The sequence below is a fragment of the Aulonocara sp. 'chitande type north' Nkhata Bay genome, linkage group LG12, assembly GCF_057382095.1.
Source record: "Aulonocara sp. 'chitande type north' Nkhata Bay isolate Kocher_YH1m ecotype deep benthic linkage group LG12, A_spYH_male_GT1.1, whole genome shotgun sequence".
Lineage (NCBI taxonomy): Eukaryota > Metazoa > Chordata > Actinopteri > Cichliformes > Cichlidae > Aulonocara > Aulonocara sp. 'chitande type north' Nkhata Bay.
In genome coordinates, this window is record NC_141355.1 from 21,065,617 (window position 1) to 21,087,025 (window position 21,409).

Consider the following 21,409-nt stretch of genomic DNA (forward strand, 5'->3'; position numbering starts at 1 on the left):
AGCAGGTGGCAGGAAAGGAAAGATTTTAGTAGGAAGTGTTCTTATGAATCATCTGAGCTTTCAGTAAAAGCCGACGGTAGAAACTGGTGGATACCTGGACTCTGTTGTGTGTACTATTAGCCAAGCAGCTTCCACAACATACTAAGAGATTGTGCATCCAGTCAGGTTACCTTCCACTGTGAAGCTGGACAGACTTGTAAGAATCCCTGTAAGAATTTTCTGCCGTTTAAACCTTGTGTTTCATGTCTCATTTATATAAAATAGATCCAAGAGTAGAAAAATCGGATTGAAAATGGATTGTTTGTAAAGACAAAGATAATCCACAGAACACAGGGCTCTAAGCACTACCAACAAAACTAAATTCAAGAATATTTACTGTCATGGCGACAGAAATCCCTTCCTGTAACACTATAATTTACTTAAGCCCAAATGTAAAATTTCCCAGAACAAATACTTTATTAAACACCACATACTGACCAACATAATGTGTTGCTGAACCAGTTTTATTGTTCCAAGTAAAGGTTTGTCAAAAATACAGTATCCTTTGTTCCAACGAGAACATAAAGACTGAAAGCATGCACCGTTTAATAAAACATTTCCATGATGGGTTAAAAATCTGTTCAAAAAGAAGGACAGAGGCACTGAATAATTATTAAACAATTCAGCAGTTAACCTTTTTTTTTTCTTCCCAAAATGAACACAGAACAGTCAAAGGTTAAATGAAGAAGGAATTTAAAGGAATAATAAATGTACTGATATAACCCAGTATGTAGCTCCTGTTTATGGATGGGGAATATCTCCCAAACATAAAAGATGAACCCGGTTTTCTGTCCAGGTTGGAGAACACTGATGTGTTTTTAGTGTGCAAAAATAAAAATAACTGTGTAACTACAGGCTGCAATACAGAACAGAGACGAGTTAAGCCCAAGTCTTTAGTGTGAAAATGTCACCTGACAATGGACCAAAATGAAGAAATGTAGTTTGTCACAACAACAGTTGACTATATAAAAGAGCATACGCTGCAATAAACATACAAATTATTTAACAGCTTAACCAGGATAGCATGTTTTAAACATAGATTAACAGATGTAAGAGGGTAATAAAAAGGGACAAAATAAAACCACAGGCCCAGAGGCAATCGACAGTGAGAACCTAAAAATACAAACCGGTTACAAACTGATTCAACACATGGAGGGATTAATGAAAACAAACCCCAAATATTCACACATGAGAGTGGGTCCATGGAGACTTGAAATGATGACCAGTTTGTTAATGTTCACATCTTTCATTTGATTTTGGTTTTCTTTAATCACCCTTTGTAAGGAGGTCTTCTATGTAAGCATCAAGTTCATCATCTGTGTTTATGTCAATATCCTGTGGGAGGAAAAAAGGCACGATAATCACTCACTTTCTGCAAAGGGGGGAGGGTTTATCAACAATGTGCACATGATGAGGAGCACAGATTAAGAAGTATTACCTCTTGTACTTTCTGCAGAAGGGCCACAATGTTTGTTCGGAGTTTCTGTAATTTCTCGTCTGCCTCCTTTAGTTTGAGCTCAGTGTTGTTGTTTTTCTCCTCCACAGCTTTGGCCCTGGCATCAGCTCTGCTCTGGTATGAATTACACAATGACTGCAGGCCCGATTCATACTGCTGGAAATACTCTTTCTATATGCAGGAGGTAAAAAAACAAAAACAAATCAGTGGGAGAATTCAACAGAATTGGCAAGAAAACACAGCAGTTAACATCTTCACTTATAATTTCAATGTTAATTTGTGCACTATTGCCATTGTTAAATAACTATCTAGTTATTTAACAAGTTTTTTTCCCCATCTAGTTTCATCTCACACTAAAAGATCAAACTATTATCCATCTAGTTTCTGGCACTTATCCAGCAAACTAAGCAGAGATGACCAGCCTTAACTCCTTGGCCAACTCCTCCAGCTGGTCTTGTGAAACACCGAGGCATTCCCAAGCTGCAGCGGAACCCTGCACACTGCAGCGGAAGATCATTTTCACTACAATCTAATTTTTCCATCAGACTTGTGGACACTGATGAGGTGTGAAAAAGTCTGGCTCAAGTGTCAAAGATGGTGATAGGTAAGTAGACTGAGCAGACATTTTGGGTTCCCAAAGATGGTCAGTTCATTTACAGTGACCTCCATCAATTTGAAACTTTGTGGGAACAGATCAACCAGTAAATTCAGTTCTACTTTCACTCTTTCTTCATCACGCAAGACTGATACAACAAGCACATGATCCCAGCTGCCATAGGGTGAGAGGCATGGTGAATACAGAAACAGACAACATTCACATTCATATTTCTTTTTGCTGTGCTATTTAAGCTTCTTTTTCTTGCATCTTTCTGCTTAAATTTAGCATTCTGCTTTTGCTTTCCGTCACAAGACAGAAGAAGCTTTTATTATCTCACCAAAGGAAAGGCAACCAGCTCCTCGGCTGTCATGCTATTAACATCGTCCTTTGGGATCCGAAAAGCAGGAGGAAAGAAGTAACGCAGCATTGTTCTAGAAACATCAAGAGCACGATAAACACACAGCAGTTATGAGAGTTACAAGACTTCAATAAAGAATGATAACAACATTGTAACCATTGTAACCAGCTCACCTCAACATGGTGACCAGGCTGTCAGTCACCTCTCGGCTGGTTCCTGGCTGAGTAGTGTCTGGCTCCATGGGTGCCGGACCCTTCTCGGTCTCCTGCTGGGTGTCAGGTGTCTGAGAGATTGGAGATGGTGGTCGCATCAGCCGGACTTCATCGCTACCCTTAAATACCCTTTACAGAGAGATCCATACATGTATAAGATTCGAATCACCTGCCATGTCATCAAAACATGTTTAGAACGCAACATTCACACAGACTGCATCTTACCATCGATCTTTAGGGGTGGACCGAGGTACGTAGTCAAATTTAACTTTCCAGCGAACACTTTGTTTATTCGCCTCAACGGCGATGACTTTGCCCGTATACCACTCCTTATTGACACGTACTTCGACCAGCAGACCCTTATCTGGAGAAGAAAATACTCATTTTCCAGTTCTGTATTTGATTCACATCAGTAGAGAGTGGACCATCATCTCACCTTTCTGAGCATTTTTAGTGTCGTTTTCTGGTTCCTGTTGTAGAGCTTTATCAGGTGCCTGTAAAAATACAAACAAAATATGACCACAACAGTTTGAGAAATCACTGAAAAGGCAGTCGGGTTAGATACAGTCTTCAACAACTTAGAGGTTGAAATGAATGGCATGCTTGGTTATAAAGAAACTGTTATATATTAATAAAATGATTGGTTTTGTTTTGAAAGAACCGTTAATCTACATGAGCTGAAAAAGTAAGTGTTGATTGTTAGAAGTTGTGAGAGCAGCAGGCAGCCCAGCTTGATTCGACAGTAGAAGAGAGAGGGACCCAATAAAGCTACCTTTTCTTTAGCCCCGTGTGTAGAAACGGATTTAGGGGCAGAGGATGGTGTTGTTGGTGCCTGCCGTGTAGGGGCAGACACTCCTTTCTTCTCAAGTTGAGAGTGTGTTTTAACCTGCAAGGTCAATAGCAAAGGGGTTCTGATCGGAGGTTCAGCAACCTGATGGACCACCCAGGTATGTCCATGTTCCCTTAGTGTCTTAAGCAGAAGTCTAAGATACTTTAATTGCAGCTACTTTGTGTTCAGACACCATAAAGTAAGTGAGCAGTATGAGTAAAGCTTTGCTCCAATAAGCAGCTAATTAATTTAAAACTGACAGACTTTACCTGAATTAATGCAGATATCATAATAATGTTGAGCATACAATCACTTCCTAGTCCATTCATTACCTTATCCACATCCTGAAATTTATTTCTCAGAAAGCAAAAGCGGGAAAATGTGAGCAAAAGCAAAAGTCCTTTGAGCAAGCTGCACGCTGAACACGCAGGATTAAGGTTTGTGCAGAATTACTAGTGCTCTCATTTCACACCCCAGGTTAATCATCTTGTTTTGATGTGCAGTTGTTTTTCAGAGCTGTAATACATTTTCAGCAGTTACAAATCTGCACTACAGTTTTTGCCTCTGTTCTTTACCTCATCCAACTTTCCACGTTTGGGAGGTGGGGCCTTCTCTACGACTTTGCCACGGTTAGTGGCAGCTGCAGCCATCTTGGATTTTTTTGTCTGTGGTTCTTCTTCACTCTCCTCGCTGCCTTCTTCTTCTTCTTCTTCTTCCTCCTCCTCCTCTTCTTCTTCCTCACTCTCCTCCTGCTCTATTATTCTCTTGCGCTGTCCAGCAGCTGCTGGTTTGGCAGGTGAAGCTTTGGCAGATGTCTATATGAGGAGACAGCTTTCAGTATTTTACACTGCTTTATGGTAGGATTTGTACATGAAGCCATATGAAATACTTTTACAATAAAACCTTTTGTTAAATCAAACCTGTAACATACCCGTGAGCTGCGGCTGGGTGGAGGTGTTTTGGCAGTAGCTTTGGGAACAGGTTTTGCTGCAGATGGAGGAGGTTTTGCTGCAGCTCTGGACCTGGATGGCTCAACCTTTGGTGGAGTTGGTGGTATGGCTGATGTTCGGGTGGGCCGCTGAGAAGCACTACGTCCTGGTGGGGCACTTGGGGCATTTTTGAGGTGAGCTGGGAGTGGTGGGGAGCGTGGGCGTGCAACAGACCTTTCAGAAGACCTGGTTGCCTGAATTGTTAACATGAAAGGACACAAAACTAGTATTTGAGTATGATAATGAATACATTTGAACAAAGAGGGAAAAAAAAAAAGGAAAAAAGGATCACCATCAACAGCAGTGTTTGTCTTTAGTCTGACCCTTTTACAGCACAATTAAATTGTTTAAGACTGAACACACAAAACTCCTTTTTTAAATTTTCAGTTCATATTTACATAGAAAAGGAAACATACAGTTCATCCAGAGAGTATTCCCAGCATTCCACTTGTTCTACATTTTGTCATGTTACAGTCTTATTCCAAAATTGATTGGAGTTTACCAAAAGACATCCGAAGGACTCTCAGACGATGAGAAACAAAATTCAAAAATAAATCTGTACCAAGGATTGAACTCTTTGGTCTGAATGCCAAGTGTCATGTCAGGAGGAAACCAGGAACTGCTGTATGGATGGCCAGTACCATCCCTACAGTGAATCGTGGTTATGGCAACATCATGCTGTGTGGATATTTTTTGGAGGAGAAAATTGGAGATGAGTCAGAGTCTTGGGAATGCAGTGACATAAAAGAAATCTTTGAGGATAACCTGCTCCAGAGAGCTCTGGACCTCGGACTGGGGCGAAGGTTCATATTCCAACAGGACAACGGCTCTAAACACACAACTAAGTTATTGTGAGTAGAATTTTGAGGTAAAATAAATAAATAAATAATTGAATCCATTTTGGAATGAGAGAGAGAGAGACAGAGACAGAGAGAGAGAGAGAGAGAGAGAATAGAATGGTAGTTTTCCTGTTATTCCTCATACGTGCAGTGATATTAAAATCAGAAATACATATACGATATGCCGAGAGTTAACTAGTAGAACTAGTAGAAAGACAAGACAGTACAGGGAGTTTTTTGTTTGTTTTTACCTGAGAGGAACTCTCTGTTGGTTTCATGCTAACCTCCAATGGGAGCTTTCTTACATCTGCTGCAGATTTGATGGTGTTGGTTTTCTGGCAGGGAACAAACAGAATATACATATGCTGTGGTGATAGACACAAACAGAGAGATTTAAAAAACAAAAAACAAACCAAACACAGACACAGACACACAGACAACAAGAGTTGGACAGGATACCTGCAAGGCCTCCAGCTTCTCCTGCTGCTGTTTGATTTTCTCTGCTAGCTCTTTTTGTTTGTCTTCAGCTGTTGGCTTATCTTTCTTCAAAACACCAGATGGGAGATTCTGTTTCTGTTCAGGAGCGTCACATCTGAAAACAATTTCCAAACAATATATAACAATATGTAAACAATTTATATAGAACATACAAAATATATTACCACACTAGTAGGTACTTTCTCATGGCATAAGCACTTCAGCTAATACATTATTCAAAGTTCTTTTGTTGTTGTTTTTTGTTTATTGCTGCAGAATCTCCAACTTCCGGTTGGATTTGAACTCCTCAGTGCATAGGGTTTTTCTTATCACTAGAAAAACTCAGAGAGGAAAAAAAAAAAAGTGGTATACTAAATATACCCTGACATTTTGGTCACATTCGTGACTGCACAACAACCTCATCTGTAGGCACAAGAGGCACCTGTGGCAAAGGTGAAGCCAATGAAGATTTGCTTTAATATTTACACTTATAACTGAAGTGTCATTTATAACATCGGCTATTTGGAGGATACCATCAGACACCAGTACCTTCAACTATGGCACAGTTGAAGAGCTGACATGAACGATATGATGATATGAACAGTGTTACAAACAAGCTATTTAACAAACCTTCCACTCCCAGATCAAACCATCATATTCTTCCTGCTGCTGCTTTGTCATGAGAACTGAATAAACCCAGAATCTCTATTTAGGAACATCAGGACAGGCTCATCATTGCTTCATAACTACTTCATTTTTTTTTTTTCTTTCTTTCTCCAAATTCTTTTTTTAGGGCAAATTTTCCACAAAAATGCAACACATTCAGTGTGTATATATGTTGGGATCCGTAAAATTAGGAATTTGTGTCGCTTTTTGGCTTTAATACTTTAAATAAAGTATTCTTATAGGGTAGAACAGTCACTGCCGGGAATAGCAGAAAAATTTGTCATATGGTGGACTACAGAGAGATTTCTCGTGCTGGTAACTGGCGAGTAAAAAATATATCCGACGAGCCTCTGATGGAGGATTTTATCTTCTCCAGTTTTAAGAGTCCTAAGATATCCTGTAGCCAGACCTTAATTAATGGTGGCTGAGATGATTTCCACAACAACAAAATTCTTTTCTAGCGATGAGAGAAGCAAAGGCAATAAGGTTATTTTGAATAGCTGTAGTATGAAGGTTATTTGGTGGTTTGCCAAATATAGCGATATGTGGAGTCGGAGTCAATTTTATACCCAATATATCCAAAATTATTTTGAAGAATTGATGCCAAAATTCAGACAACCTAGGGCACACCCAGTGAGCATCAGTTACATTTATCATCAAATTTATCTGGGTATAATTTTGAGAGTTTTTCTTTACTGTAGTGTAATCTGTGGAAAACTTTAAATTGTATTAATGAAAGATGAATTAATGGCCCAAGTATCATCAATTTCTGTTAAGACCATGACCCTCTCCTAAGTGGAGAACAAGATGATCTTTATAACATCCACTCAGTAGTTTAATGTCAGCTTTATTTATTTTAGTTGCTAAGATCATATCATCACTGTGCTGCTGTAAATATTTCTGCTGCTTCTGAATAACAATTCAGTTGTATAATTTCATTATAACTCTGTTCTAAATTATACTAAAAACTGTTTTTTAGCAATCAAAAATAACCAATAAGTTTAATTAGAAACTTGATAACCGTTTTGCTTAATGAGATGAGATAAGATAAGAAAATGAAGTTATCTGAAAAAGCTCATTGTGTCAGTACCTGTCCTGAGTGCTGTCAGGGTTCATGAGACACACCCAACTGTCTGGGTAGCGTTTGTCCACTGCATCCATCTGGAAAGGCAGCGTTCTCCATTTTAAACATTTATCTTAAAAAAAGAAGAAAAAGCATAATCAGAGAGTGAGTTTTCTGCAGGAAGCTGAGATACTGCATGTCCTCTAAATGTGTGTGCTCAATTTACCACACTGAATAGTAAGTGGTATCTCCATGGCACGGCGTCTCTTGTATCTCAACTCTGATGATGGAGGTGCAGACCAGCTGGCAGACAGATATCCAAACTCATCCCAGAACTTCACTATGCCTTTCTGTGCTGCATGACAAACACAGATGCAGATGTGAGATCAGTTGATACAGTTGCAAGTCATTTGCTATAATTAAAATAAGTTGAACCAAAGCTGAATTTTTATTTAGGGAAGGAACCCTTAATACAGCTAAAATGAAACTTATACTTCACCTCTGACTCAAACATTTCTCAATCCAATATCACAGGTACCGGTAATATCACCTTAAAGCTCCAGCAGCTGGTAAATCAATAATGGTGATTACAACTGTATCTGAATTGTCTAACACTCTAGCAGGATAATGTATTAATCATGGAACATGCTTAAAACTCCCAGGAGTATGGGGGGTATTTTTACTTGTAATTTGAGGTGCAGCAATAAACAGAAATCCAGCAACTTCAGGGAAGCTTACCAATGTTTGTGTCCTTCCAGTACTGAGCCAGATGCTCCCCCATGGATTTTAGTAAATGTCGATACTCTTTAGCATCCGCAAAATCTTGTTTGTTGTGAGTAGGCTCTAGAACTAAATATGGGACATCCACTACTCCAACTACACCACCACATGCCCTAAGACACATGAACCAAATAGTTTAAAATTACAACTTAATCACTTGCTCATTTCCTGCCATTTTTCACTTTTAGTGCATTTTACTTACATGCCTCCCTCCAGTTGAGGACCAGTCTTTTCATACAGCTTAATGAGACGAGAGCAGTTGTACACAAACATCCCATCCAGGTCCCTCTGTTCAATGTTCACTCCAAATATAAAATTCAGCTCCTTGGGCTCCTTTAATGCTCTGAAGAACAAGGAAGAAACGTAGATTGGTAAGAAATACATTTACATAAAATTTAGATGCCAAATAATTTGGTCGGCAAACAAAATTAATGTACAAATCTTATTTTGAGGCATTTTTTAATATACATTTCCAGCCAAACAAAGGAACAGAATTTTAGCAGCCTACAATCTATAAAGTTTGCCATTTTTGTTAATCATACTTTTGTTTGGCTTCAAGAATCCTTTTTTTCATGTCAGCATCCCTTCGCAGCATCATGGCTGCATCTTGAACTTTTCTCAAAATTGCCTGATGGAGTAAAAGGAGGGAGACAAAGAAGAAATTTAACGTCATCGTTTTTTGGTTGTGAATCAACCACTGAATCATGTCAAAGTACACCTTTTCTTAAATTTCCCTGTTTCTTTAATAATTGAATAATTAAAACACTTTGATGTGTTTGTCATTAACTGTTGCTATACAACTAAACTTGCTTTGCCCAAAACCCGTTTTACATAAACACTACACATCTGCACTTGACAATTAACCAAAGGTTTTCCTTAGCTTACCCGTGAGTCTTTTGATAGGTCCTCTCCTAATCTGGCCTCCAAAGCCATGCGTTTACTCTCTGCCTCTCTGGCCTTCTCCTCCGCTGAAATATACACCACATATTATTCTCACATGAACTAAAGCTAAAGCAAACTTTAATTAGCAGGATTAATAACCCACTATCTCACCAATCTTTGCAAGATGATCAGCTTTCTTCACTTCTTGCTCAGCACGGGTCTTGAACCGAGTTGATGAGTATTTATAACACCTTTAAATAAAACAGAAAGTCCAATCAAAGTGTGAACACTGGAATAAACAAGTTACAGAGAGTCCATATGTGCGTTACTATATTACCTTGGTTTATAAAGACAGCACGAAAGTCTCTTAGTCCTGACTTTATGACCCTGGATAAAAATCCTCATGCGTGGGTCAATGTACAAAACAGCAGCGTATGCCCTGAACGATCTTCTCTCTGGCTTCCTGTGAACAAGAAGTGGTGCATTAGACATGCTGTCATCAAACTATTTTTACTTTGTGGTTTTCTGCCTCCTCCAACTAGTCAACTTGCAGGGCTCTACCTTTAAACAACGATAAATGATCAATATTAAGCTGAATCACTATTAGCTTGCCAATAAAAATACCCAACTCAAAAATACCCAATATAAATTAATATTATAAATTCATATGCTAATGCCATAGAGATCCCTTGCTATCCCCTGTGGATAAACAACACCCCCCAGCACAATCAGCAATTATTTGTGAAGTGAAGTCATTACAAACATTTTGATTTTGAAATTTGATCACCATTAAGTTTGAGTTCATCCTCCAGTCCAGCTGGACATTTGATGAAATTTTAAACTGGTTTCTGATACTGAAGTAAAAACCACCAAAATCGTATCTGTGAGCCACAATAATAATGACATCATAACTAACAGTAACAACTGTACTTACACTCCTTCAGCAGGTGTCCCAGCCATCAGTATGTCCTGGTGATCCGTTTCTACATCCAGCTCTGGTTCTCCATTGTCCATCAGCTTCAAATTATAGATTATCACTAGCGTTCCTATAGATAATATAAAATACCACAACAAAAGTAAGTAACAACATATCAATTTGTCAGTTCCTTACATAGTGATGCACATTTAAATGCTTACCGCTGTTGCCTTCTATTTTGTTGAACTGCTCCATCAGCTGCTTTTCATTTTTAAAAGGTGAGTATTTGAAGATCAGTTCGGTCTCTATGGCGTACTTTTCTGGATCAGACGTCAGCGGCTCCTTGGTCTTTATATCCCAGGAAGGAAGAGGCACTATCACCTGTAGAGGGAAGGGGATGAAAACCCTAAGTAACCCAGAGCAGTTAGCTTTCCACATGTTTTGGAATCTGACAAATGTGACCTTAAATCAGTTTGCTGGAGAACCACGTGGTTTCCAAACTACACACATTACACCATGCCCTTATTTGTTTAACAAAAACTAAGGCAAAATGCAGAAGCACTGTCTACTCCGATTTTAGAGCCAACTTTCAGCATTTCAATCAGGCTGAGATCTGAACTTTGACTGGACCCTTCCAACACTTTGATTTGTTTCCTTTTTTTGTCATTTGATTGTAGATTTGCTGCCATGCTTGGGATCAATATCATGTTAAACGACCCAGTTTCAACCAAGCTTTATTTTTTGGAAAGATGATCCTAGAATACTTTGGTATACAGAGGTCACCTCAATGAGCCCGAGATGCTCAGGTTCTGTTGCTAGAAGACAAGCCCAAATCATCACCCCTCCACCACTGTGCTACGCAGTTATGAGATCTTTGTGCTCATATGCTGCATTTGGTTTTCATTTGGTGCTGTGTATTATGGTCCAACATCTCCACTTTACTCATAAGACTCGTGGTTTCAGATGTAAATGTGCAAATCTAATCTGAGCCGCAATGTTTATTTGTTTTGTTTTGTTTTAAGAGAAAGGAAGCTTTGTCCTGGTATCTCTTTCAAACGGGTCATACTTATTTTGTCTTCGTCTAATTGTCTGGTCATGAACTTTAACATACTCAGAATCTGAGATGTAGCTCTTGGTTTGTTTGGTTTTTTGCAATTTCTGAGGATTTCATAGTCTGACCTTGGTTGCAGTGTAGTTAGTTTCTCACACACTGCTTCTGCATTTTTGCTTAGTTTTTTTTTTTTTAAAGTTTAATATAACATATGTTCAATGTCATATCATATAAATGCCTTGAGGCGACTTTTGTTGTGATTTGGCGCTGTATAAATAAAATTTAATTGAATATGAGATGAACATATTTTGCCCATCTGAGGTTGTATTTAGCTAATTTTACGACCGATTGATTTTTTTATTATGTCCTGATGCACAAAACTTTACAAATGAAAGTGTATCCTTTCTTTTTCACATAAATGTAGATCACTTTTTTACATCCAAATCAATTATATACAAAAATGTATCACTGAGCCACAATTAGTAATCATTTCATCCGTTGTTCCAATCTTCCATTAGGCCAGTGGTTCCCAAACTTCTTTTGCTAAGCCCCCCTTGTTTAACAAGAAAAATGCCCCCCCTCCCCCCCGCGCACAAACACATCCTCCAACCACATACACCCATATTTTGCACCATTGCGGTTTATTTCACACCTCAAACATTTAGTAAACAATTAAGCAAATACAAGTAAACTGCAATAAATTACAGGTAGCAATAAACTACTAACTCTTTTATGCTACGTCTACACCTACACGGGTATTTTTGAAAACGCAGCTGTTTTCGTTCACACGTAAACGGCGTTTTGAATCAACGAAAACTGAGATTTTTTTAAAAATCCTTTTTTGCATTTACGTGTGGACGAGGAATACAGAGTTCATCACGCAACGTCAAAGGTATGTGCCTTTTTTCAAGTCACGCTGTGCGCCACGTTATTGTTTACATGAGATGAATTGCAGAATGGCACATAGACAAAATACTGTTAATCTGACCATCTTCAGTTTTTAAACGCTTACATATACACACGCAGTTACTGTCCCTCCATTTACAAAGGCAGAGGCGTCACGGTGTAATTATTTTAGTATTGTAGTTGTTTTTTCCTGTGTAATAATATTCAACATTGCTATCAATACATTTTTCAAAAAATGCCTCTCTGTGCAAAATGGGTTCAAAAACATAAACAGCTGTGGGATACTGTTTGTCCGTGATTTGAACCAGGGAATAAATCGTGGCAGGATCAGCCTGATATTATTTGTATCCCACTGTAACTTTACTGTATAAGGAGCTAACATGTCAGGAGTAGTTAGTCATTATGAGAAATGTTTGTGAACTAAAAATCAAGAATGTGGGATGTTGTTTGTCTGTGATTTGAACAGCCCAGCGCTGCTCCCGACGAAGGGAAAACCAATTCTGCAGGGAGACCTACCTCGGCACTTGTGCAGGTGAAACCAAAGGGAAGATATGCTGCACCATATTTTCTAGTCTTTGGCTTGGAAGGAAGCTGGTTTGGAAACATGCGATGCTTCATCTCCTGCTTTACGTTTGTGTGGGCGCCCCATGCTAGCAGTGTCCAAGCGTTTTGGGGTTTTTTTTTTCCCTTTTTATTCCGTGCCCCCCCTGCAATAGCTCTGCGCCCCCCCCCCCCCAGGGGGTGGGCCGTACACTTTGGGAAGGTCTGCATTAGGTCTTGATTTATGCTATAAGATATAAGATTGTTGATATGTCTGTGACAACCTTTGGTGTTTTAAATTTATTTAGAAGTTATCTAAATTTTAATATTACACAATTTGCATTTTGCAGTGCTGTCAGTTTTTGTTCCATTCTTTGTATTTGTCCAGGGATTTACAGCATTATTCAAGTAGGCTGCTGTAAAATTTCAACATGTTTCTGAACTGAGCAGAGAGCACGGAGTACTGTTCACACAGACTGAAAGCACACACAAGCATGAACACACAGGTGTGAATATCTAGACACATATTCAAAGTACACTTTGAAATGAATGTGTGGTGAGTGGCTAAAGCGTATCTAACAAAACTCGTCTCTAAGCGTTTCATGACTGCCACTGACCTCATCCAGACCCTCCTCTTCATGGAAAGTCCTCGACAGGAAGAGGCAAGTCAGCGTGTCGTTCTTTTTTGTGAACAAAATAAAGTCTTTTCCGATGCGCATAGAGCCCCTGTGGAAACACACAAACTTCGTAAATATGGAAATGCTGGTGTACCAACTTCGTGATCAATACCAGACAGGAACTGGAAAAACAACTCACGATTTCAGTCCGTTTCCATACTGGCCAATCTGAGTGGACTCAGGAGACCGTTTGTTTGACTTTCCAAACTGAATCACATGGGTTGTCTCACCTAAGAAAAAAGCAGTTTAAGGACACAAATTATACACTGTATGTAACCATTGGCCTACAAAAACAACAATAACCTTGCTTTAAATTTGCTCTTTGATCATTTAGTCACACTTACTTGGGTCCATCCCAGTACCATCATCCAGAAAACAAAGCATGTAGCCACCCCTCAGCTCTGTTTTTTTTTCTGTCACACAAGCAGGAAGTCAAAAGACAGATATGAAAAACATTGACTCACTGGATAAGTTTCAGTATATGAAATTGGATATTTTACTCTGAGGTCTACCTGTGTAGATGTCTATACGTGTGGCATTAGCATCTCTGTGAAAGAAATAAAATATATGAGATTTTCTAGATAAAAGGTATCAGGTTAATGCAAGTTTTCCCATACTCGATAATTTATTTAAAAATTGTGCTGTGAATCATAACAGGTACCTTGAATTGTCCACAAGTTCTGCCAAGGCTCCAAATAAGAACTCATGTGTTGTCCTAAGAGTTAGACCAAATATTCCATTAATAGAGTAAAAACTGACAAGGGAAGCTCATTAGAGAACAAGGACACATGGGAGATGCTTGGTGACAGCATCTGAACTCCACAGATAGCAAACATACGATTATTATTCTGTTATAAAAACTTATTTCTCAAGTCTGCTGACACGTGTCAGCATAAAATGAAGAACTATCAGTTAAGCATGCATTTCCTGGTTAACTGTAAAACTATCTGTTCAGCTTCAAGGACTGACTATCCACAGTTCACCTGACAGCTAACCACTTAAAATGAATTATCATTATAACAAAAAGAACAACCAAAGGGTGCTGCGACCTACTTTGAATATAAGCCACATATACGTTGAACATTACATACCACAGAAGCATATACCAAACTTGTCTTTTTTTTCCTGAGTCATTACTGATCAAACTGAGTGATAAATGTCTGCAAGCAGCCAATATCACATGATTTTTTTGACAAATAACTGAAGCAAGCACATTTAGCTTCATTGCAAAATTTGTGACGTGTCTATACTCTGTTCTGAGCCTACACCGTCAATTCCACATATTATACACAAAGGCACTATCAAGTTCAGAAAATAAAAATAGCTGATTATATCTAACAAATTTATTATAACGTTGATGTGGGAAACTGGCAAACAATTTCCCCCCCTTGTGACAATAAAGAAAATGCATAACAACAAAGAGCAAAAACAAAAAGAGTAAAAGAATGGTAGCAGCATCAGCTATTAAAATAAAAACCAGCATAGGTTTTGAATTGTGAATGCATACAGACAGAATGGAAAGTATTACTCATGGAAGGTAAAGTTGTTTTAAATATAAAATGACATGTAGCAAAATGAGGGAAACGTGCTCTAATCGTCTTTCTGGACTATATCTTATTTTCTATTCAACAACATTGCTGGGCATCTTGCAAAAATAAGTAGGTGAGGTGGTGCAGTGTATTGTGTGTAGGTGGTTGCTAAAGTTCTATCTTTAAGGCTAACTAGCTGTAACTCTGTGTATCGTGAAGTTCTTACGGGCAAATTAATTCCCAAAAAGTTGGTACTTACGAATTTGTGTGCAGGTATTCAAAGGTGAGCTGAGCCCTGCTCAGGTTGCTGTAGCTAGAGTAGGCCATGGTCACTCACGATTGTTAACTAGGTACTTCCTGGTAACCTCCACGTCTTCTTGCTGACTGACCAAGCCCTAGTTCAGGGCTTTCATTCTAAAAAAGGAAAGAAAAGATCAAAAATACTGTTGATTTGCCTGCGTGTATCTTCAATCAATTCACTGACATAACGGAAATGACATGACATTAGCTAATGTTTATACCTTAGAACAAGTCAGAGGAGACACTCCTGCGTAATTACAAGTCACCCCGCAGGTGAAGGTACCAGCAAGTAACACGTGGGAGGCCTGCTGAGGAACAACAAAATGTTAGGCGAAAAGAGCGTCTTTAGGCACGGCTTGAGCAAGGAAGACATTAACGTGCATTCGTTTAAGAAGAAGTCAGACCCTTGCCTCGCTGGGTTACTGTAAAATATGACTAGGTCATGTTTGGTTAAGAACATGACATCAACAGTTCAGACGTTTTGCTGCAACTGTTATTAACGGCATGCTAACATTAGCAGCTAGCCGACATTAGCGCAGGAATGTTTATGAGGAAACGGTAGCTAGCTAGCTTTACTGTAGGAAGATGAAGCTAACGTTAGCCGTATCAATTCCTTTCTGCCAGACATTTTCAGATGACCTCGACTTTGTACGCTATAGTTAGTCCAAATACTTCATAACGTTACGTTTTGTTTTCCTTGACATAAAGCAATCCCCGAGGCCGCGAAGAATCCAACTACCATCAACGTCGATGGTTGGTTCTCTAGTTTCCCCTGATCTGCGCTAATCCCGCCTCTATTTTTCGATAATCACCCAATAGCTGTGGACAATAGGAAGGCCCCGCGTTATGATTCTAAACCATGATTGGAGGACATCTCGTTACGTAACAAAAGAACATACCGGTGAACCAGTCTGCTGGCGCCTAGAGAGACCTTCAGAAGTTCATTGCGTTAAGCTCATAATCTATACTTTTGGGGCCATAAAATCAAAAGTATGCTCACAGTTAAAATACAAACAAAAACACACTGACAATTCACCTTAACCCTAATTTTTATTTTATTTTAGCTACAGCAGTTGAAATGCTGATGAAACATTATGATTATTTTATAATAATTCTTCTACAGACATGTAAAATATTGAATTACTATCCATCCATCCATTCGCTTCCGCTTATCCTTTTCAGGGTCGCTGGGGGTGCTGGAGCCTATCCCAGCTGTCATAGGGCGAGAGGCGGGGTACACCCTGGACAGGTCGCCAGTCTGTCACAGGGCTCCAGTCTGTCACAATTGAATTACTAATTTTACAAAATCCTTATACGTCCTTTCTTTCAGACACTTAAGGAAACATTGATTGAAATTAAAGAAAAAAATAATTTCCTCTTCGATTTCTGTTTCAAGAGGCCTTATATCAGAGAGAAATATGGCACTCACATAAACCTAAAATTAAACCTTCGTGGTGGTAAATCCAAAACCTTCAGGTGGATAGAAAGATATTTAAATGATGCTTAAAAATAATTGCACAAGCAAAATGTATTTGAAGTTTTAAATGTCACTAAAAACTGATGTCACTCACCTTCACATTCCCCTTAGCTTGGCTTTAGCCTTTATTGACATTACAGTTACAGTACAATATAGTGCTTACTGTAATACCTGTGTTTGACACTGACAAATGAATCACATTAGTCAACAAAACAGCCCAAGTAAAGCTATTCCTTCTACAGCAAAGAAACATGTTTGAAACAGCATGACTGCAGTCATTTGTTGCTGGGAAGCGTAAAATCCTGTAGAAAAACAGTTCATAGCACTGCTAACTTCTACACACACACACACACACACACACACACACACACTATTTACAGTGCCCAATGATCTGTTAATACTTTGTTATTAAACAAATATAAGGCAAAAATAATAGCAATTTTAACCCACATTTCATCCATTTTCTTCAGTCTTGAGCAATGTCTTCATCACCACCTTATCATAACATTTTTGTCTTTTATTTTGAAAAGCACATCATAAATAATAAATTATAACTCATTTTCTACCATGGCCATGTTTCTCAAAATGATTTTACATATTGCACATTCGTAATGTAGCAAAACTTGTGAGAGACAGATAAATGGGTTCAAACTGTTCCAAGAGAGGTTGCTGTACCCTGACTTTAGTCCCAAGTATGAATTTAGGAGAGCTTTCTCCAAAGCAGCATTATACAAATATTTTCACAGTTAGTAGTACAAACAACAAACCAGTTTCTTCTGTAGGCTGTAGTTAGACGTAGCCCTCTCTTTCCAACCATCAACTGATTTAATCGCTCAGCTGTCTATTAAGGGTTCCTGTAAATAAAGTAAAGTAGCAAAGTTAGGTTAAATAATCTGTATGGATTTCTCAGTAAAAAGGTTCTACCAGGACAGGGCTCCCTGTCCTGGTCGTTGTGTCCTTGGGCAAGACACTTTACCCTACCGCCTACTGGTGTTGGCCAGAGGGGCCGATGGCGTGATATGACAGCCTCGCTTCTGTCAGTCTGCCCCAGGGCAGCTGTGGCTACAACTGTAGCTTGCCTCCACCAGTGTGTGAATGTGAGAGTGAATGAATAATGGAATTGTAAAGTGCTTTGGGTGCCTTGAAAAGCGCTATATAAATCCAATCCATTATTATTATTATTATTATTAAAAACCGAACGATCACGACTTACACTTTGTTGGTACAGTCCATTCCATTGGTTGCGGCGTTTTAGTGCATGTGGTTGACAAGCAGCTATACAGAGCATCAAACAAACTCCAAGGAGACACACACTGAAGTCCAACAGATGTTGCACTGCCACACTCTGTTCCTCCTTTAGAAGTAGGAAATAAATGAGGGTACAAAACAAATCTCTGAATTGTGGCTAAATCAGCTATGCTGTTCAAGTGCAACATACTGTACCTGTGTTAACATGACTGTAAGAGTGGTATCATCCTTGAAGTTCAGACTGTAGCAGGTTGGTGATAATGTAGGCAGCTGGTTACTTGCCTCCACATAGAAGGATGAAATATTTTTCTCTGACTCAGGGCACTCTGGAGGACGACTTTATTAAAATACATAACATTTATGAGTTTTCTGACTTTTTAGGTCACTGAGGAAAAGTTGTAGTTACACTGTAATTAAGTTAAGAAACATGTTCTTTACAGAACATGATAAACTTACACACTTGTTGGCAGGAGGTCACTTGGGGCACTTATAGTGAGGCAGGTGTAGCTACCATTGTCAGATAGAAACTCTAGTGTCAAATTAACATTTTCATTGCCTGGGGAGTAAAAAATTACAATCAGAATGTAAGGTGATAAAAACTTTCACATAATATCACACCCATAGCACTCCATGGCAAAACTAACCTCCAATAAGCAGCTGACTGGCTCTCAAGGTTGTATGTAGACTGAGATCTCTCAGCGAGACACTCGGAGAGCTGGAAGTCACAAGAGCAAGAGGAACCTTGAGATGTAAATGGGTGACAGAAGAAGGACTCTTTGCTGAGTTAACTGAGGTCTTTCTGTCCTCTTCCTGCTTGATAAGAGGTGATTGGACTGAGGAATTAAGCTCATTTGCTTTCACACATAGGTGGAATGTTGATAAGGAGGACAACACACGGTTCCAGTCCTATGAGAATAGTAAAGTGCACAAATTACACACAGATACAATCAGGGCACAGAATGTGTGGGTATATTCAGTCACAGCCTGCACAGCATCATATTTCCTATGCACACCAGCACCAATTATCTATTTAGAGAAGGCATGGAGGAAAATTAGCTCAGTTTACTAAGGAAACCTACTATACTCATTCCCAGCTCCATATTGTTATCTTTGGACTGATCTAAAGTTTCTTTGCATGAGTCACTGCTCTAAAAAAAAATCCATATTTGTCTGACATCAGGCCTTGATTCATTCTCAATCTGAACCCAGTCATTTTAACTCCCCTATCTTTAAGGTACATTTCTTCTGATTAATCTGATTAATTGCTCCTCTGTATAGAATATTTGAGCCTCAAAAAGAACCAAGAGTAGAAAAAAAAATTGATACAGAGAGCTTAGAGCAGTCTGCAACCTAGGTTTTGACACAGGTTGATTGCACGTAAATATTTGAAACTTCAGCCATGTTTATTGTGCATCCACTACTCTAATATATAGATAACAGAAAAGAGCAAAAACCCAAAATTGCTAGAGTTAAAATCACTCCTCACCTTTGTTATATCAGGGTTAGGCAGAGTGTGAGTGTTGCTGTAAAAACTAAGGCAGATGAATGAAATAGCCAGAGTTAGCAAACACAGGAAAAATGTAGTCCCTGGAGGATTCTGTGACACATAATCTCTAAGATTAGTCAGCGGCTGCCAGAAACCCATCATCAGGCTCCACAAAAAGCAGAGATGTGGCGAGCTGTAAACAGAAGAGACAAATTTCACATAACTTAAGTAATGTACCTTTTCATTATTATTAGGCAAGTTCAATACATCTGTTCTTCATAGAGGAAGACAATTTCAGTAGGAAACAAATGGAAGAGAGCCTGGAGAAATAGAAGTATGCAAAGGAATGAAAGTCAGTAGAAGAAGAGAGAGTATGTGTGTGAATGAGAAGTAGACAGGTGGAGTGAAAGTGAAGCTGCAAGGAGCAGGGGTAGTGAAGGTGGACCTGTGTAAATAGATGGGGTCAACCATTCTAAACAACAAACATTGCAAAAGACAGGTGAAGAAGAGAGCACATAGAGACGGCAGGATGGAGTCAGGTTTTAGGGGTGATTTGTAACAGTAGGATAGCAGCAATAGCAGAAAGAGAAGGTTTACAAGATGCTAATGAGAAATGCTATAACTTTGGTTTGGAGACAGTGCCGCTAACAAAAAGTCAAAATTGTAGGGGGCAGAGTTACTCAGAGTGACCACAGGGACAATTCATGGATTCATATATACATGCAGGGGCAGGGGTGTGACAGAGGAGGATGCTCGGGTCAGAGTAATATGAGGCAGATTGGAAGTCCTAAAAGGAGAAAGAAGTCTGTTCAAACCCACTCCAAAATGCTTTTAGCAGAGGTGGGTGCCTATGTCCCACATTTTAGCCAGTGTTGCCCTCTTGGCTGTTTGACCTTTACTCTCCAGAATAATCTCTGTTCAGACTTTGGCACTGGGAGACCAGAAAGTTTATCTCCACTCACCTAACATCTAAATGTAATCTTCCTTGTTGGGAACAGAAAGCCAATCTTGGTCCAACAGACAGGCACCCTGTAGTGCAGTGATACAGATAGTGTACATAAATAGATATAATCATAAATATATACACAAAAACTTTGGCATGAACACACATGCTCTGTATTGCACATACATGGAGACATCGTGTATGAAGCAGTTAAACTTTTCTAATGAAAAATCTTTGCATGGATCACCTAGTTATGTTCATAGTGAGCATTAAGCTGTAGAAAATCTGTAACTTTTATTGTGGAAATACTATATAGCTACTGCTTAACAAAACAGGATATTCGGCATGTCTTTTCTCGAGCGGACCTCGTTTTCAACATAACCACATTTAGTTTGAGCAAAGCTGAAAGCACGTACTCTCTGTCACGTGACTGTAGACAGTTAAACGCTTACTTATAAAAAAAAAAAGAAGACATCTATGTAGTAATTACATTAAATCAATACTCTACGCAACAGGAGACGTACAACTAGTCTAACAACCAGCTCTACTGGCAAAGATTACCGCTCTTATGACGCTAACTAGCTAGCTTTCTGAAATATAACGTCATACCTCGAGCTCGTATGCTTGTTCACGTCTCCGCGCTTGGTAAAATACACCGGAATAGTTTCTTAAAGACAAGTAAACAAAAGTTCGACATTTAAGAAGGAAGTTCAGCAGTTAAATAGTGACACGACACCGCTGTCACTTTACGACAATACACTGCTATGACGACAACAAGGACCAGATCACATGACTTTAAATGGGTTTTTTTAAACGGGGGAAAAGCAAGGACACAGCAACAGTAGATATCATTATTGTTATCTGTTAGGTATTTTAGTACCATGGTAGCATTTACTGGATATTGTTTTATAGTGACATTATGCAGGAAAACTCTGTCATTCAATAAGGCCCCTTTGTTTTAGTTATTTTTCTCTTTGACCCAAGAATTGATGTGTGAGAATCACAGGCTGGTACAAGGTTGAAATACCACAGAGATCACTCCCTCAGCTACATTAGTTTCTTAATCTTTTAGACGCCTGTTGAAGGCCAAATGGTTTGTTTCAGATTTCACTAATGAAAGAACTCTTCGTTTTGTGCCTTGAAAATAT

General features: G+C 39.0%; 2 protein-coding genes across 3 annotated transcripts; both read right to left on the reverse strand.

The window, feature by feature from the left end:
• Positions 1-487: 487 nt before the first annotated feature.
• On the reverse strand, positions 488-15,205 carry morc2 (MORC family CW-type zinc finger 2). Of its 2 annotated transcripts, XM_086314212.1 has the most exons (27): positions 15,067-15,205; positions 13,940-13,993; positions 13,791-13,825; positions 13,623-13,691; positions 13,418-13,508; positions 13,219-13,327; positions 10,326-10,485; positions 10,123-10,234; positions 9,526-9,651; positions 9,360-9,439; positions 9,192-9,274; positions 8,849-8,934; positions 8,509-8,649; positions 8,265-8,419; positions 7,753-7,881; positions 7,554-7,659; positions 5,780-5,912; positions 5,572-5,655; positions 4,424-4,675; positions 4,068-4,307; positions 3,436-3,549; positions 3,100-3,157; positions 2,889-3,027; positions 2,625-2,792; positions 2,431-2,524; positions 1,478-1,666; positions 488-1,374 (listed from the first exon to the last, which is right to left on the reverse strand). In XM_086314212.1, exons 1-27 carry the CDS (start codon positions 15,132-15,134, stop codon positions 1,306-1,308), a joined length of 3,144 nt encoding a protein of 1,047 aa, XP_086170338.1. In that variant the 5' UTR covers positions 15,135-15,205; the 3' UTR covers positions 488-1,305. The 2 variants fall into 2 exon arrangements, with proteins under 2 accessions (XP_086170338.1, XP_086170339.1); XM_086314213.1 differs by lacking the exon at positions 3,436-3,549.
• Positions 15,206-16,042: 837 nt separating this feature from the next.
• Positions 16,043-21,021, reverse strand: LOC147317358 (transmembrane protein 248). The gene is made up of 8 exons (XM_086314214.1): positions 20,871-21,021; positions 20,281-20,347; positions 19,319-19,511; positions 18,477-18,738; positions 18,289-18,388; positions 18,028-18,169; positions 17,798-17,938; positions 16,043-17,438 (listed from the first exon to the last, which is right to left on the reverse strand). Exons 3-8 carry the CDS (start codon positions 19,478-19,480, stop codon positions 17,418-17,420), a joined length of 828 nt encoding a protein of 275 aa, XP_086170340.1. The 5' UTR covers positions 19,481-19,511; positions 20,281-20,347; positions 20,871-21,021; the 3' UTR covers positions 16,043-17,417.
• Between the last annotated feature and the right edge of the window lie 388 nt (positions 21,022-21,409).

What these genes read in the sequence shown, in the direction of transcription:
- morc2 (XM_086314212.1), bottom strand. Translation starts at nt 15,134, where the DNA reads ATGGCCTACTCTAGCTACAGCAACCTGAGCAGGGCTCAGCTCACCTTT. An exon ending in TATGGAAACGGACTGAAATC is followed by an intron (nt 13,328 to 13,417) that starts GTGAGTTGTTTT and finishes GTGTTTCCACAG; the next exon opens with GGGCTCTATGCGCATCGGAA. An exon ending in TTCTGCAGAAAGTACAAGAG is followed by an intron (nt 1,375 to 1,477) that starts GTAATACTTCTT and finishes TTCCTCCCACAG; the next exon opens with GATATTGACATAAACACAGA.
- LOC147317358 (XM_086314214.1), bottom strand. Translation starts at nt 19,480, where the DNA reads ATGATGGGTTTCTGGCAGCCGCTGACTAATCTTAGAGATTATGTGTCA. An exon ending in CAGTCAGCTGCTTATTGGAG is followed by an intron (nt 18,389 to 18,476) that starts GTTAGTTTTGCC and finishes TTTACTCCCCAG; the next exon opens with GCAATGAAAATGTTAATTTG. An exon ending in TTACAGTCATGTTAACACAG is followed by an intron (nt 17,939 to 18,027) that starts GTACAGTATGTT and finishes CTACTTCTAAAG; the next exon opens with GAGGAACAGAGTGTGGCAGT.